Below are 17,406 nucleotides of genomic sequence, written 5' to 3'. Positions count from 1 at the left end.
CAATTTTCATCTGAAAAATCATCAATTTCCATCCTATTAACTTGAAACTTAAACAGCAATTGCATTGTGTATCGCTGATTTGGGAAATCAACTATTGAAGGTCAAAGGTCAATTCAAAGTCAAACTTTTGAAATCATCAATTTCATCTGAAAAATCGTAACTTTTCATCCTATTGACCCGAGCTTTGATCAAGATCGTCAATTTTAATCTTGATTAAATACACTTGATGAAATGCAATTTAATCTGGATCAATGGCAACCATTTGGGGGTGGGGGGGGGGGGGGGGGAGCTGGCAAGTTTGGGGGGATTTTTGGAGTTGGATTTTGCAAGTTTCGTGCTCTGCATGACGTCTTCTTGTTTGTTTGTCTGTTTGTGAACAAGATATCTCAAAAGGTTGTGGACGGATTCGGACAAAATTTGTCAGAGACGTAGTGTATGTGATAAGGACGAAATGATTAGATTTTGGTGAAGATCCGGATTCGGATCCGGCTACTAGAATTTTTAAAGAGCTTCTTCACCATTGGGAGATAGGGCCAAACACTATACATAGCAGGATATCTCAAAAAGCTATGGACAGATTTGGACGAAACTTGGCGGAGTGGTTGGGTGTGTGACAAGGACTAATTCATTCGATTTTGGTGAAGATCTGAATATGGATTCGGATACGAGAGTTATTTAATTTTTAAGTGATTCTTCGCCATTGAGAGATCGGGTGAAAAGGGATTATATAACATGATAGTAAAAAAGTTATGGACGATTTCCGACTAAACTTGGTGGATGGGTTTGTTCAGTGGCAAGAACAAGCCGATTTGATTTTGGTTCAGGTCCGAATCCAGATCTGGCCTATCACTATCAGTGGGATAGAAACTATGAACTGTTCAGCCTGGCGGAGGTTTCCATTTTAGTTTAAAAAAAATTACATTTGTGAAATAAACTTGGAGGAAAGTATAATGTGTTTGAAGGCCATGTTGGTTTCCGACCTCCTGACAAAACATTTTTCTTAGCGTGGCGTATATAGAGCCTCGCAGCTCCGCAGATGCTATTTTTTTACCAAAGAAGAAGAGGAAGATCAAACCGTTAAGGGAAAATGGCGACTCTGTCTCCAGTTTCAGAGATGGGCGTAAAATTAGATGAAGGCGCGACTTCGCAGCCGAGGACAAAGTGTGAGATGATGTTGTACCATTGGACTCAGTCATATTGCTCACAAAAGGTAAGCACATCACAGTCTGCGACTCGTTCGCTGCGTTAATCTTTTGAAATCGATCTCTCACATTATATGAGGTTATTTACATTATATATGATGCGTTGGAGGATTCGCTCATAAACATGTCAATTTATTGAGTATAAGGAAAATGGGCGCGAAGCTCTTCAGGGTGTTCAAAGGTTTCGGGAAATACTCGATGGTGACGTTCAGAGGATGTGTGAGGGAAGAAGATGGAGAGAAACGTGAGGCTGTCCTTACAGCCCGTGTCCTGTCCACACGTCAATACTGTGATGCACTTTCTGCTTCACAATCACAATGTCATACCCATCGACCATCGTGCAATCGAACATACAATATGAATATGTGGCACCAATCTGTTAGGGTACACACACATAATATGACATATACACACACACACACACACACACACACACACACACACACACACACACACACACACACACACACACACACACACACACACACACACACACACACACACACACACATGTGCTTACACACACATGCACATCTAGACGCTTACAAACATGCACACCTACACGCTTACACACATACATCTATGGTTACGCACACCTACATGCTTACACTCCTACAGGCTTGCACACACATGCACCTACAGGCTTGCACACACACGCACCTACAGGCTTGCACACACACGCACCTACAGGCTTGCACACACACGCACCTACAGGCTTGCACACACACGCACCTACAGGCTTGCACACGCACCTACAGGCTTGCACACACACCTACAGGCTTGCACACCTAATGCTTACACCACATACATGCACACCTACATGCTTACACACGCACCCATACACGCACACGCTTACACACGCACACCTACACATGCACACATATGTGCTTACACACATATGTGTGCAAGCCTGTAGCACATCTAGACGCTTACAAACATGCACACCTACACGCTTACACACATACATCGATGGTTACGCACACCTACATGCTTACACTCCTACAGGCTTGCACACACACGCACCTACAGGCTTGCACACACACCTACAGGCTTGCACACACACCTACAGGCTTGCACACCTAATGCTTACACCACATACATGCACACCTACACACATCACACATCTACATGCTTACACACACATGCACACACTGACACATTTACACACATATACACGTTTACACACACCTACACACACCTACACACACACTTGCACGCTTACACACACACATACACACACACGCACACACCACAAACACTACAATACACGAACTTGTTTCGTTCAAGGTTCATTGGTGATCCTGACAGCCCTTGGATTTGGAACAGGGATACCAGGTTATCGTGTTGGCATTTCCATCTTGATCCCTTCCTGATGATGCAGGAGGTCCAGGATCAAATGCCACACACCATTTGTGCTCTGAACACATACCATTTAGCATTAGTTTGTGCCACATATGTTTCACGTCCTTGTAATTCGGGGGGAAAGTACACTGTTGTGTAATAATATATTTGTCCTAAATGTGATGGATGTCCAAGCTCCTCCAGGAGCCTTAGATCAATGTAGGATAATAAAAAAACAAACAGCAAAATGTCACAAGCTCGTCGTCCTTCAAATGTGATCCTAATACAGGGGATACTTTGGGCCCTGGAAAGATTCTGTTTCACCTTCTGGTGTCCACTAGAGGAGATTACAACCAACACATACACAAACAAGCACAACCACCACCATCTTTGATGTACCACCACACAAGTACCGCCAACCCCTTCCCCAAAGAGTTGGCAAGTTATCTCCTTCAATCGAGTGACGGGCCTTGCCAGCCAGTTTGTAAAATATCTTGTGATTGTAATACAGTGTGCAGAGATGGCGAGATGTCCTTTCATGTTGCTTATAATGTTCATATGTCATAGGTTCTTCAAAACAAACAGGAAGATTGACTCGTTGGCTTATTACACGTGACACCTCAAATGTTGTTTGGTAAGGTAAGGCCGTTCTATCCACAGGTTCGCCTGGCAATGGCTGAGAAAGGACTGTCCTGCAAGGAACAGGACATCAGCCTCCCACTTAATGAGCACAATGAACCATGGTTCATACGACTGAATCCCTCGGGTGAAGTTCCTGTGCTCATTTATGGCTCCACGGTTATTTGTAACGCCGCACACATAATCGACTTTCTGGAAGAAACGTTCCAGCAAGGTGAGTCTCATCCTTTCACCACCTGTGAGCATTTCATCTTGAGATTGAGATGCCAAAGTAAGTTTGTGAAAAAGCTGCAATCCAACATGGACTTTCTGACATGCCACGTAATTTGACCCTGTCCCCTCATCCCACATTCGTTTGTACGGGGTGTTGCCCATTTACTTTAGTTTGTGATGCGTGTTGCCCAGTGTTTTAGTTTGTGCCGCGTGTATCGCCCGTTGTTTTAGTTTGTGCCGCATGTATCGCCCGGTGTTTTAGTTTGTGCCGCGTGTATCGCCAGGTGTTTTAGTTTGTGCCGCATGTATCGCCAGGTGTTTTAGTTTGTGCCGCATGTATCGCCCGGTGTTTTAGTTTGTGCCGCATGTATCGCCCGGTGTTTTAGTTTGTGCCGCATGTATCACCAGGTGTTTTAGTTTGTGCCGCATGTATCGCCCGGTGTTTTAGTTTGTGCCGCGTGTATCGCCAGGTGTTTTAGTTTGTGCCGCATGTATCGGCAGTTGTTTTAGTTTGTGACATGTGTATCGCCAGTTGTTTTAGTTTGAGCCGCGTGTATCGCCAGTTGTTTTAGTTTGTGCCACGTGTATAGCCCGGTGTTTTAGTTTGTGCCGCGTGTATCGCCAGGTGTTTTATTTTGTGCCGCGTGCATCACCTGTTAGTACCGTGTATTGCTGGTTAGTTTGTGCCGTGTACCGCCCGTTAGTTTGTGCTGCGTACCGTCCGTTAGTTTGTGCCGCTTACCGCCCGTTAGTTTGTGCCGCGTACCGCCCGTTAGTTTGTGCCGCGTACCGCCCGTTAGTTTGTGCCGCGTACCGCCCGTTAGTTTGTGCCGCATACCGTCCGTTAGTTTGCTCCACATATCGCCAGTTTGTGCCGCGTATCGCCAGTTAGTTTGTGCCATGTATCGCCCATTAGTCTGCCCCAACGTATCGCCAATTCATTTGTTCTGTGTATCACTCGGCCACTGGGCCTCCACCACTGAAGGTGGGCAAAGGTTATGTTTTCACCCCCGTTTATCAATTGTGAACAGGATATCTCAAAAAGTTGTGGACGGATTAGGACGAAATTTGGTGGAGATAGTGGGTATGTAACAATGACGAAATGGTCAGATTTTGGTGAAGATCCGGATCTGGATACTAGAATTTTAAACTGATTATTCAACATTGAGAGATAGGGCCAAAAATTATATATATCATGATATTTCAAATAGTTGTGGTTGGATTATGACCAAACTAGGTGGATGAGTTGGTTAGGCGACAAGAACAAGCTGATTAGATTTTGGTTCAGGTCTGAATCCAAGTCCGAGCTATCAGTGGGACACAAAACAACTATCACGCACGCCCGAGTGTATGCTCTCTACTGAGTGCCGTTCTAGTTTTTCCATGTATCGCCTATTTATTTGCACTGTTGATACCTTTAATTTGTCCACTTCCTCCATTATAAACAGTTCATTTTCTATTTTATTTTTAATTAGTCCTGTTGCTGCTGCTTTATTTTTCAGGTTGGCATGACTCAAGTTCTAGGGTCGCAGTTTATTTTTGCAACCTTTTATTTTGAGTGTGTGAAGGTAAAATGCTTTGTTCCATGATTTACAATTTTTCATTTGCATCTAAACAGGTTCCACCCTCATTTATTCATTTATTTTTTGAATTTCCCTTTTCCTGTGTTGCTACAATAATGTCGTTTTGAGTCTTTAAATGTGATTGCAGGTATTTAATATTTGTTTCAATACAGTAATGTCTGACTGTAATGAATTCATTCAATCTGTCATTCCAATATCAAATTGTATGTTGAAATATTTCAACGTCTATTTGTTAAAATTTCGTCTCTGCCTGTGAGACACATTGAAAGATTTAAAAAAAAAAAATCTCTCAGAAGGATTGCTGCAGCTGATTCCCGATGAAGATAGCCCCTTGCACACCCGAGTGCTGCACTACCGTGAGCTGCTCGACTCGCTGCCCGTGGAGGCTTACACACATGGCGCTATTCTGCACCCGGACTTCACCACCAACTCGCTCATCCCTGCCTTCGCCAGCGCTCGAATCCGCAGTAAGATGACGAACCTCCACCTGTTTCACCCTTTGCTTTTCAGAATTACATCAAAATGCCAGCTATAATGTTTGTATGTTATGGAAATGGCAGGTATAGTGTTTTATATTCCACATACGGCAATTTTGGCAGGCCTTTCATCGATTAATTTGGCAGGCTTCTCGGCTTATAAGCTCCAGCAGACTAAACAGGCTTCCGTTGTGGTGACCTTGAACTACTTCACCACTTGGTGGTGTCAGGGATGCTTCCTGGTATTTTCTTGAGGGAAGTAGCAGAAGTACAGTATCGTGGTTAAATACATGTCTGTATAATATTGTTTTTGAATTATAGTCCATTTAATAAACTAGTACACCCATTACCTACAGAGGTGGCAGGAAGGGTCATTCCTCTCTGGGATGCATAGATTACAGTAGATCTACGGCCTCAAGAACATTGGGAGGAGGTGGGGAGGGGTGTTCATTTATAAAGTTTCTTGTAGAACGTTCCCCAAGTGGCATTCCATTGAAAAACGTCGATAAGGAACGCCTGGCTTGGCAAGCGGCAGGCTAACCAAGCTGCTTGGTAACTGAACTCACCCCGGGTTTTCTCCCTTTCAGTTTTGTTTGTGTTAAACAGCATTAGCAGATGGTTCAAAAGGCAATCAAACATGTTTGTGGTTTATAATATTTTTAAATTCTGATAAGGGGTGCTCCCACCAAAACGACACGACAAAACGTTTATACACGTTAACACGGCGTTTGTTAAAGGAGGAGAAACCCCTTGGGGAGACAGGATATTATTAGTATTAATTTTGTTTTGTAATAACATTAATATTATGCTTTTGTTATTATAAGTGGCCTTGGAAAAACACCATGATAAAGCTACCGTAACATGGATATACACCTCAACACACAACCACATTGGCGGGGAAAACCCCCTTGGCGGAGAAGGCTCCCTTGGGGTGGGGAGCAAATTAATTCGCTACAACCTTCATTGTATGACCCTTAGTCCTCCTGTCAAGTTTGGTTGAGATTGGATAAGTAACGACCAAATGTATCGAGGTCAAAACTCGTCAGACGGGCAGACAGACAGATGGGCAGACACCAAATTGCATATTTTAGTATGATTATGTGGACACTTTGTTTGTCTATTAGGGTCCCAGCTGCTCTTAGGACATGCATGTTTAAATGAAGAATGAAGAGTTTGTCTTGTAGGTGAAGGCTCATGTCTATCTGCACCGTTGGACAGGTAGAACGATTTATGAAATCAACAGGACGTTGTTTGCGGTATGCTAACTACCATGTGAAGAGAGAAGCTGACATCACAGGTTTTAACCATTCATCAGAGCAACAGAGATGGAGGGTTAACACCCGAAACGTCAGCTTCCCTCGATAAACGTTGTGCCGATTCCATCCATTACCGCCCTCTGTTTTACTGCTTGGTGGTGGGTTGTTCGATGCCCTCATGGTGGGTGTTTCACGTCATGGAGCCTTTTCATGAACGCTTCCTTGTATTTTTTTGGTTGAAATAATAACACCGGTGTTACCAGCTAAATTGGTGGACTCATCTTCACTTTGGTGAGGTGTACGAGTAGAAAATCAGTCCCAAATTACTCGTAGTAATGCTGTCGTTTTCTTTTATTTATTTTTTGCCAAGTCCACAGCAGAACAGAATTATGTTAACGACCAATAAAAACTAAACTTTTTTAAACCTCTAAAATAACTTTCTCCCCTTTTACAATACAAACAACACAACAGGCATTTTAAGGCCATTTTCCCTGCGAGAGCGGGGGTTAGCCTTGCGGTCCCCATGACAATCTTCTCCATCTTGCCCTATTTTCTGCATCTCTCCTTGTTAACCCCCTTGCCCGCATTTCTCCTTCCACCATCTTCAGCCAAGTCTTTCTCGGTCTTCCCCGTCCTCTACTTCCTTCTACATTCATTTCCATCACTCTTCTCAACCACTCACTTTCATCCTTCCTCAACACATGACCAAATCAACTCAACCTGTTCCTCTTCACAGCATCAATCACAGGCTCCATTCCCATCATTTTTCACAATTCATCATTTGTCTTCCTCTCTCTCAACGATACTCCGCACATCCATCGAACCATTCGCATTTCCACCCTTTCCAACCTTCGTTGCTGCTCTACGTTCATTACCCATGTCTCGCTCCCATAAATCATAACACTTCACACATGCAGCATACACCTTTCCCTTCAGCTTCAACGACACTCCCCTCCTCATCAGCTCATCCATCAGCTCCATCATCAGCTCATCCCCTCAGACATCAGCACACTCAGTTCCCAAAACTTCTTCCATGCACATCTCACTCTAGCAACCGTTGCCGAGTCTGATCCATCTTCTCCATTCAGCATGTCTCCGAGGAAGCAAAATGTTTTCACACCTTCCAGCTTCACGCCGTCTCCAAGATCCAACTCAACATTTCCTCCATCTGCAGCTCCCTCTGTGCACCCCTTACATTTGAATGTAGCTGCCGCACTGGTTAATGACCCTCTCAGCCCACTACATTTTTGATGAACCCACTCAGCGCACATTGTACATTGAATGGAGTTCACTCCGACACCCTTCCTGCACGTCTTAGTGCCTTTCTTAGTGCCTATTCACCTTTTACAATAAAGGTGACTATTATTTTAGACCCTTATTGTATTTTCCTGCATCCATGTTAGACCTCGGATTTATCATTCGGTTCTTGTTGTTTCACAGTTTTGGATCTGATCTTTTATTTTGGTTCTTGTGATGCACGTTACAGCAGCAATAACTATTGTGTCCTTCAGATCAAATACTGAGCACGGATGCTGAACTCAAGCGTTTGGCACAGCAACATCCGGAGCTGAGCCATGCGTACCTGAGCAAGCTGCGACGCTTCAAGGTGACCTGGTACTACCTACGATGGATTTTTATGTTCTAGTTTGCGTTAACACCAAATTATTTAACCCTATCCAGGCAGGGCTTTTTCAAAGTATGTTTAAACTGGTGGTGGGGGTAATTTTGACCCCCCATCCCCTCTTCCATTAAGATCTGAGATGGAATGTCCGATTGACACGAAATTTTGTGCGTAGATGGAAAATCTTTTTCGCAATATGGCTATATCATTGAATTAGTGCTGTCTACTTTTTATTATACAATTATTAATTAAGCAAGTACGCTTTCCAGCCTGAATATGTTTAAACAGAATTTACTTCCTCACGATTGTAAAAAAAAATAGAAAAAGATTGTTTGCATTTTGAGGGTATAAAGGAGATATTTTCGAAATAAATAATTGTGCTTCACCGTTTTTATACAAACCTTTACGCGTGGTTGTCAGTCATCATTGTTGCAACAAGCCGAGCCTAGCTATTTGGAGAAAATTCTGGACGAGTTGGAGGGAGTGCTGGACCAAGTGGAAACGGAGTTGCAAATTCGAAATGATGAAACACCAGGTGAGTGCTTGTAAAAAAAAATCACTTGTGAAGTGTTGGTGGTACTCGGTGTACAATCTTAACTCTATAATTACAGAGGGAACAACATACAAGTAATTAATTAAGCCTTATTCTCAAAGCTAGTTAACATGCCCCACTCTTCGTAATGGGGACGACGATACACCTTAATCCGAACACATGGTCTACCGGATCTTGTCTTGTCACTTATGAAGTCACTTGTCACTTACCTTGTCACTCCAGAGCTACAACGTAGGAGGTCCTTTCGGTTTGTTTTTTTACAGGAGCAAGAATCATGGAGTGTAAGGTAGAACTGACAGAGACAAACGTCAAGGGATTGAACAAACAGGAAAAGAAGAAGAGGAGGAAGAAGAAGAACTGAAATTAGCAAATCATATGGTTGGGTTAGGAAGTTTAATGGAGGTAATAAAGATCATGGGTCAGCATGATGGTGGTGCACCGCTTCCTTGAAGTCCTGGAAGGAAGATTGAAACGTAACGGCCTCTATAACGTGGTTTGAGACGGGAGGAGCGAGGAATAAAAGAGTTTAGGTGTGCGGTCAGCATGGATTTTGGAAGTTTAACCATGAAGGAGAAAATCAACCTTTGGGAATTTTTTTTTTTTTTTTACAATTCCATGAGATGCTGGGCAGCTGCAGCACTGGGCCATCCACATTTCCAAGCTGGTATAAAAACGAGGTGCAAACTGGATATGCCCCACTGGCCTAAGCCCTTCCTTCTCACTCTCTCTGATGTACCATACTCTTCATAGTGCGTCGGTGCCACCAAAGCAGCTTCCTAAGCAAGGGTTATACTGAGTGGTTTGCCATTGCCTTCCCAGCAGTAGTTGTGGCAGGAATTTGCAATTTGACTAAGGTGGCGGTGATAGATCACCTATTCTTCATAAAGGACATTGAGGGATCTTTAACTTCTACCAACTAATGTCGTGAGATGGAACGCCCAGTTTTAATGTCCATCATCTGAGGGACGGCACTTATAGTCAGGTTCACTATGTCAATAAATTATATTTCGTTCAAAATCATGGTAGATTAGCAAACCTATACATTTTTGGAAAGGTTATAGCATAAGGAAACTAAAAATCAATGTTTACATTTGGAGAGATACCTGTATGGCGGCCATTTTGGATTTTCAAAATGGCCACTGTAAAATACATATTTTGTTCTATTTCTGCCTCTAATTACCCTAAAAACTTTTTAAAATATACTAAACCTATATTTTCAGGGACAAGGAATCCAATGAAAGCATCAAATTAGTGCTATGGGGAATGGTAAGACACGAATCAAAGGTTTTGAATTGCAAAATACTGTCTTTATATTCGCGATAAGTTGCATAATCAAATACATGTTATCATTTTGTACAGGCAGTTAATAACGTCAAAATGTGTCACAATAATTCATATCACCAAACATACACAGGCGGTCAGCAAAATCATATATACACATGCAGTCAGTATATCTTCACATCTACACAGGCAGTCAATGACAAAATATACACAGGCAGTCAATGGCATCAAACATACACGATTACAGAATATGCCATTTAGAGTTCGTCATCACTGTCCTGTGTGTCGTATCCGACAATATAGTCCGCATCGTTTTCACAGTCCGTTCCACACAAGCAAAGGTCGGTCAAATTGATTGGCAAATCGAATTGGTCGAATGGTCGATCGAATCGAATTCGATGAATCGAATCGAATCGATCGAATTCGATGAATCGAATCGAATCGATCGAATTCGATGAATCGAATCAAATCGATCGAATGGTCGATCGAAGCGATTGGTCGAATGGTCGAATTGGTCGAATGGAATTGGTCGAATCGAATTGGTCGGAATTGGCAAATGTAAACATTGATTTTCAGATTTTCCATGTAATAACGTTTCCAAAAATGTATAGGTTTGCTAATCTACCATGATTTTGAACGAAAAAACATAGTGAACCTGACTATTACATTAATGAATCACCCTGCCTGTGAAACAGCGGGACGACGGTTTATAGCTGTATCGGGATTCAAACCCAGGCTAGCTTAGAGGCGAATGTGCATAGCTCTAGGCCATCCTGCTAGCCCAAGCCCTTCCTTAACACCTCCCCAAACATCATGCAGCTTACAAAGTATTTGTACAAAGGTAAATGTATTACTTTTCTTTGTGGACTGGAAGTCCTTCATCTTACCTTGTACTGCTCAATACTGTGGAGGCCAAAACTCTGAGCATTGGTGATATCCCCATCAGTTTGAGGTACAGGATTAGTTTCTTATTTTGTGTAAACACTGGCAACCTAGAATTTTTCCAACACCTCTTATCTGGTATTGCACGCCCTGACCTTTGTGGGAGGAGAGGAGAGGAGAGGAGAGGAGAGGGGAGAGGTAGGAGCCATCACCACGTAACATTCATCCAATAAATAATTATATTTTACCCACGCCAAATCCCAGTCTTCAGTTCAACTCCAACCCTTTCACCTGTCTTGTGAAATAATTTGTCTGTCTGTCCAATGGGGTTCACCCCTCCATTGCTAAATGGTGGCTGCTCATTTTGTGGTGGTTCATATACAGCCTTTGGTTGCATCATTTTCTGGGGGCGCAGCTATGCAGCTGATGCAGTGCCCCCCATTACCAGTACCCCGGTGCTCATTTTGCTGACCTCGGAAGGATGACAGGCTGAGTCAACCCAACTGGTGTTAATTCAACGGCCTGACAGTGGCTCGAACTCAGAACCTTAAGATATCAAGCCAACCAGGCTTGCTGCTCATTGCAATCTCAAGGATTCCCTCATGTCAACCTTGTCCATGTATTTGTCCCATGTCTACATGGATCCATACGTTTTAATTTTTCGCGGTTGAATGAAGTACATTTTATCTTGATGCGTTCTCTGTTGTTCATGTGCACTAAACCAATCTTCCGTTTCATCCCACCTTCCTCCCCAACCCCATCCCGCCGTGCAGATTCTGAGAACGAAGTCTGGTTGTGTGGGCCAATGTTCAGTGTAGCCGACGTCACCCTCGTCACGCTCCTGCACCGGCTCATATTTCTCGGTTTCTCACGTCGCTACTGGGGCACGGGCCGGCGGCCCCACCTGGCCCAATATTATATCCGCGCAGCTCGCCGTCCGGCTTTTCGCCGTGTGCTCAGCCGCGTAAATAACATCCTTCTGTCCGCTGTGCTACCGACGGCGGTGCGTGTCGCAAAGCGCGGCGCCCCCACGCTCGCACGCGGCTTCTTTGCCGCAGCGGTGCTTGCAGGAGCGGTTTGGCTGAGCGTGTTGTACATCCGGAAACGGTCCTTGATCTGAGGTACATTTTTCGTACCGTTTGTGCATTCTCGTACCGGCAATTCTCACTCGCCTCTATCCACAATCTCCTCCAAACAGTTTAATCCATCGTCCCGCCAGGCAGCGTGTCACGAGCATCGGTGCACATCCTGAGTGCCGTGGTATTTTGTAAAAGCGTAATACTTCAACAAATAGACCGAGGATCGGTCATGGTACTCACTGTGGTCTGTGCGCTTCCTAATTACCCAGTCTGCTGATGAAAGTTGCTGTTGTTTGAGAAAGCCAGACAATGGAGGGAATATTTCCACCTCCAACGGATAATTTCAAACGCTTGTTCTACAGTAGAGCAGTCGTTTGAATAATCCATGGATTCGCATCATTACACGTCCAACCATGTCTATTAAAAGGGCCGGCTGACTCGCTTGGTGTTTTTGTGTAGCTTTTGATTTAATGTGAAGAATTGATTGATGCCTGGGGGCCCATCGCTGTTTGATGAGATGGTTGTGTTTTGGTCTGGTCAGAATTTGTCGCATGTGCAGTGTACGTGTCGATCCTGTGTTAAAAGGTTTGCGGACGTTATAAAATGTGAAGCAATTATTTAGGAACGTTAAGCTGTGTGATGTTTAAATTATTTATTTATTTTTTAGATGAATTGTGTTATTCCAGATGGTTGATCGAACCAAAATAAAGTTTTTCTTTGGAGACATACTTTGCCCATTTTGTGGGCCATCATGTATCTGATAATGGTGGCACGGGTTCACACGTTTATGGGTCGTTGACATAATAAATATTCAAATGGTGCCATCTTTTTCACCAGTGCCATCGCTTGCCACTACACATTATTCAAATTCTACATTTCACGTAAAATATTTCCTCTCTGTATTCATATTTTCATGGTGTTTCGCATCCAACTAGAACGCCACGTGATAGAGTAACAGCTTTGATTTTGTATCCCACTAATAGGCCGGACCTGAACCAAAATTGAATTGGCTGCTTCTTGTCACCTACCCAACTCGTTGACCCAGTTTTCCCATGACTCGTCCATAACTTTTTGAGATATCGTGCTATTTTCGTTTTTAACCCAATCACAAAATGGTGAAGAATCACTTGGTATTCATGATCTACATGGATGTTTGAAATTACTGGGTGAGTTATTAACCTTGCATGGTCCTGAATGAGCGTGAAAACGTATTGTAAAGGTGCCATGTCGGTGAGTAGTCCGTCCTGAGAAATGTACGGTCCTGAAATCCATATACAGTCACGTGAAAAAGTAAGTACACCCCATGTAAAGTTTTGACTTTTTCAACATATTTCAACATACAGCTATTTGATCTTCATTTCAACAATATTGATAGATAAAGGTGATATAATATAACAAATATCATGAAACATTTACATTTTGTAGTCCACTGTATAATTTAAATAAACACAAATGCAAATTTCGCATGTGGAAAAAGTAAGTACACCCTTACATTTATCACTACTTCAAATACCTAAAATTAGAATCAGGTGCACCAGCTCAGATGCAAATGATTAGAACATCATTCGAGAGGATCTTGAGGAACCTGTCTTATTTAAACCTCAGACATTTAGTTTGGTTTGCTCTTTGTTGTTGAAGTGTGCGGCGTCACCATACCTAGATCAAAAGAGCTCTCTGAGGCCTTCAGAAAGAAGGTATTAGATGCCTACGAGTCTGGGAAGGGATTTAAAAAGATCTCCAAACAATTTGAAATCAATCATTCGACTGTCCGGAAGATCATCTACAAGTGGAGAAGATTCCAAACAACTGCCAACTTGTTCAGGCCAGGCCGCCCCAGCAAGTTCAGCCCGAGAGCAGACCGCAAGATGCTGAAAGAAGTCTCGAAGAACCCCAGAATGTCATCACGGGACCTACGGGTAGCTTTTGCCACTGTTGATGCCAAAGTGCACGAGTCTATCATTAGAAAGAGGCTGCACAAATTTGATCTGTATGGGAGGTGTGCCAGGAGGAAACCTTTGCTGTCCAGAAAGAACATCAGGGCAAGACTAAAGTTTGCTAATGAACGCCTCAGCAAAGACCAGCACTTCTGGAACAATGTGCTTTGGACAGATGAGTCAAAGGTAGAGCTATTTGGCCACAGTACCAGAAGACATGTTTGGCGAAAACCAAAGACAGCATTTGACCACAAGAACCTGATATGAACTGTAAAGCATGTTGGTGGAAATATTATGGTTTGGGGCAGCTTTGCTGCATTAGGGCCTGGGCAGCTCACCATCATAGAATCCACTATGAATTCTTCATTGTACCAGAGCGTGCTTGAGGATAATGTGAGGCCATCTGTCGGAAAGTTGAAGCTCAATTGAAGGTGGACCTTGCAACATGACAATGACCCTAAACATCTATCTATAATTCCAGTAATCTCTGTACGTTTGTACGTTTGTACGTTTGTTTGTCTGTGACCGCTGTTTCTCGACAACTACCGGTCCGATATACTTGAAACTTGCCAGGTATATTGCTGGGGACCCGAGGATGTGCCTTTTCAAGGTTTGAAATTAATCGGACAAGTACTTACCGAGCTATGGCGATTTAGCCGTTCGCCGTTCGCTTTGGCGTTGCGAATGGACCAAACCATTGCATGTAAATAGAGGGGGGGGGGGGGGGGGTTCTGTGGTCGTTGCGAATGGACCAAACCATTCATGTAAATAGAGGGGGGGGGGGGGGGTTCTGTGGTCGTTGCGAATGGACCAAACCATTTGATGTAAATAGAGGGGGGGGATTGTCACCGTACTCGCAAGCCGTTCGCTCTGCCTTTGGCTTTGCGAATGGACCAAACCATTCCATGTAAATAGAGGGGGGGGATATAATTTTAGTCGTTCGCTTTGGCTTTGCGAATGGACCAAACCATTCATGTAAATAGAGGGGGGGGGGGGGGGGTTCTGTGGTCGTTGCGAATGGACCAAACCATTGTTTTTTTTTTGCAGTTTTTTTTTTTTTTGCAGTTTTTTTTTTTTTGCAAGGAACGGGCACCCACGTACGGGCACGTCCTAGCTTATATATAGTACGGGCATGCCCTAGTACCAGTAAATCCACTAAGGAATGGCTGAAACGAAAGAAATGGAGGGTTCTGGAATGGCCAAGTCAAAGCCCGGATCTAAATCCCATCGAGATGTTGTGGGGGGATTTGAAACGAGCTGTGCATGAAAGAAACCCCTCAAACTTTGCACAGCTGAAATAATTCTGCATGGGGGAGTGGGCAAAAATTTCTCCCAGTCAATGTCAGAGACTGGTAGACAGTTATAAGAAACGCCTACTTGAGGTTGTTTCTGCCAAAGGGGGCAAAACCACCTATTAGAGCCAAGGGTGTTCTTACTTTTTCCACATGCGAAATTTGCATTTATGTTTATTTAAATTATAATTTAAATAAATAAATAATTATAATTTCATGTGTACCCTGGTTAGAATAGGTACTATATTCTAACCTACTCAGCTCAGCCAAGCGTGCCGTAACCTACTCAGCTCAGGCGAGCCCTGCGTGTCGTAAGAGGCGACTAAGAGGGTTGGCGTCAGGAAGGGCATCCGGCCATAAAAACATTGCCTCAAAAGGAGAACCATGACAATTACAACTACATATGGGCACTTGGGCAGGGTGCAGCCCGAAGTGGAGATCGGTTTCTGAGGTTTGGGACATGGAATGTCGGGACAATGACAGGGAGATCAGGAGAAGTGGTGGAAGTATTGATCAGAAGAAGAGTGGACATATGTTGTGTGCAAGAGATGAGATGGAAGGGAAGTGGTGTGAGAATGGTGAAGGGTAGGCAGGGACAGAAATACAAGTTTGTGTGGCAAGGGTGCCCGGAGGGCGTGAATGGTGTTGGTGTCCTGTTTTCTGATGAGTTTGTAGATAGCGTGGTGAGTGTGACTAGAGTGAGTGATAGGTTGATGATGGTGAAAATGATGATTGGAAAGCTCTTGGTGAACGTCATCTCGGGATATGCTCCGCAGGTTGGTCGGAGCGATGAAGAGAAGGACAAGTTCTGGTGTGCGATAGAGAAGCTGATGGAAAACGTGAAAGATGAGGAAGTTGTTGTGGTAGGAGGAGACCTAAATGGACATGTGGGAAGGAGTATGGACGGTTTTGAGGGAGTTCATGGGGGTTACGGATATGGTGTGAGAAATGGAGAAGGTGAAAAGATTTTGGAGTTTGCTGATGGAGCTGATTTGTTGATTTGTAATACTCAGTTCCAGAAAAAGGATAATAAGCTTTTTACATACACGTCAGGTGGGTCGGCGACAACCGTTAACTACCTGATGGTGCGTAGGTGAGATAGGGGGCACCTCCGGGACACAAAGGTGATCCCGGGGGAGGAGGCTGTTTCACAGCACCACTTGGTTGTCTGCGACATAAGGGTGAAAGGTGCGGAGAGCTCGGCGGGTGAAGTACCAACCGAGAATGAAGGTGTGGAGGTTGAAAGAGGTGACAGTAAGGGAGGCATTAAAAGAGAGGCTGAGTAGGGTCGAGGATGATGTGGTTGAGCTTGAACGTGGTTGGATGTCGATGAAAGATAGTCTGTTGGGAGCCGTTGGTGAGGTATGTGGATGGACAAAAGGACCACCGAGGCACTCGGAAACAAGGTGGTGGGATGAGGAAGTTGGAAAGAGGATTGACGAGAAGAGGAAGAAGCTCAAGGAGTGGCAGAAGGCGAAGGGTACGGGAGCAGAAAAAGCAGAGCATGAAAGTTATAAGGCAGCCAAGAAGGCTGCAAAGAACGAGGTAGCAAAGGCGCAGGAGGCATGTAGGAAAATGTTCGGAGAAAGCTTGGATTCGGAAGACCGTCAGAGAGCGGTATTCAGGATTGCAAAGCAGATAGCGAAAGAGAGGTGTGATGTGATGGGGGTGAGTTGCTTGACGGATGAAGTGGGACAAATCGTTGTGGACCCAGATGGAATTAAAGGAAGATGGAAAAGATATATGGAAATGGTGTTGAATACAGAGAATGAATGGGATGGCAACATAGAGAGTAACCCAGTTTTAGGACCGGCAGAGAAGATAACTGAGAAGGAAGTTGAGGAAGCGATAAAAGCAATAAAAACCACCTTTAGAGGCCATTTTTCCCCGCAAGCGGGGGTTGGCCTTTTTCGGGAACTGTGGTTGTTGTTGTTTTTCGGTCCCCTTTTTGAAGCAATGTTTTACGGCCGGATGCCCTTCCTGACGCCAACCCTTTTTGCCGCCTTTAACGACAAACAGGGAATTACCAGTGAACTGGTACTCAATTTGCCGAC

At 44.0% G+C, this 17,406-nt stretch overlaps 1 protein-coding gene across 1 annotated transcript; it reads left to right on the top strand.

Annotated features, from left to right (window-relative positions):
* Positions 1-1,049: 1,049 nt before the first annotated feature.
* On the top strand, positions 1,050-12,850 carry GDAP1 (ganglioside induced differentiation associated protein 1). The gene is made up of 6 exons (XM_068116298.2): positions 1,050-1,210; positions 3,204-3,396; positions 5,272-5,445; positions 8,222-8,316; positions 8,752-8,866; positions 11,821-12,850. Exons 1-6 carry the CDS (start codon positions 1,088-1,090, stop codon positions 12,165-12,167), a joined length of 1,047 nt encoding a protein of 348 aa, XP_067972399.1. The 5' UTR covers positions 1,050-1,087; the 3' UTR covers positions 12,168-12,850.
* The last annotated feature ends 4,556 nt before the right edge of the window (positions 12,851-17,406 follow it).

Source organism: Myxine glutinosa, chromosome 5 (genome assembly GCF_964187855.1).
Source record: "Myxine glutinosa chromosome 5, kmMyxGlut1.1, whole genome shotgun sequence".
Classification (NCBI taxonomy): Eukaryota; Metazoa; Chordata; class Myxini; order Myxiniformes; family Myxinidae; genus Myxine; species Myxine glutinosa.
This window is presented reverse-complemented; position numbering and strand designations above follow the sequence as displayed.

Coding starts and splice junctions, on each gene's coding strand:
- GDAP1 (XM_068116298.2), top strand. CDS start 1,088: ATGGCGACTCTGTCTCCAGTTTCAGAGATGGGCGTAAAATTAGATGAA. Junction 1,211..3,203: donor AGTCATATTGCTCACAAAAG/GTAAGCACATCA, acceptor TTCTATCCACAG/GTTCGCCTGGCAATGGCTGA. Junction 8,317..8,751: donor GCAAGCTGCGACGCTTCAAG/GTGACCTGGTAC, acceptor CGTGGTTGTCAG/TCATCATTGTTGCAACAAGC.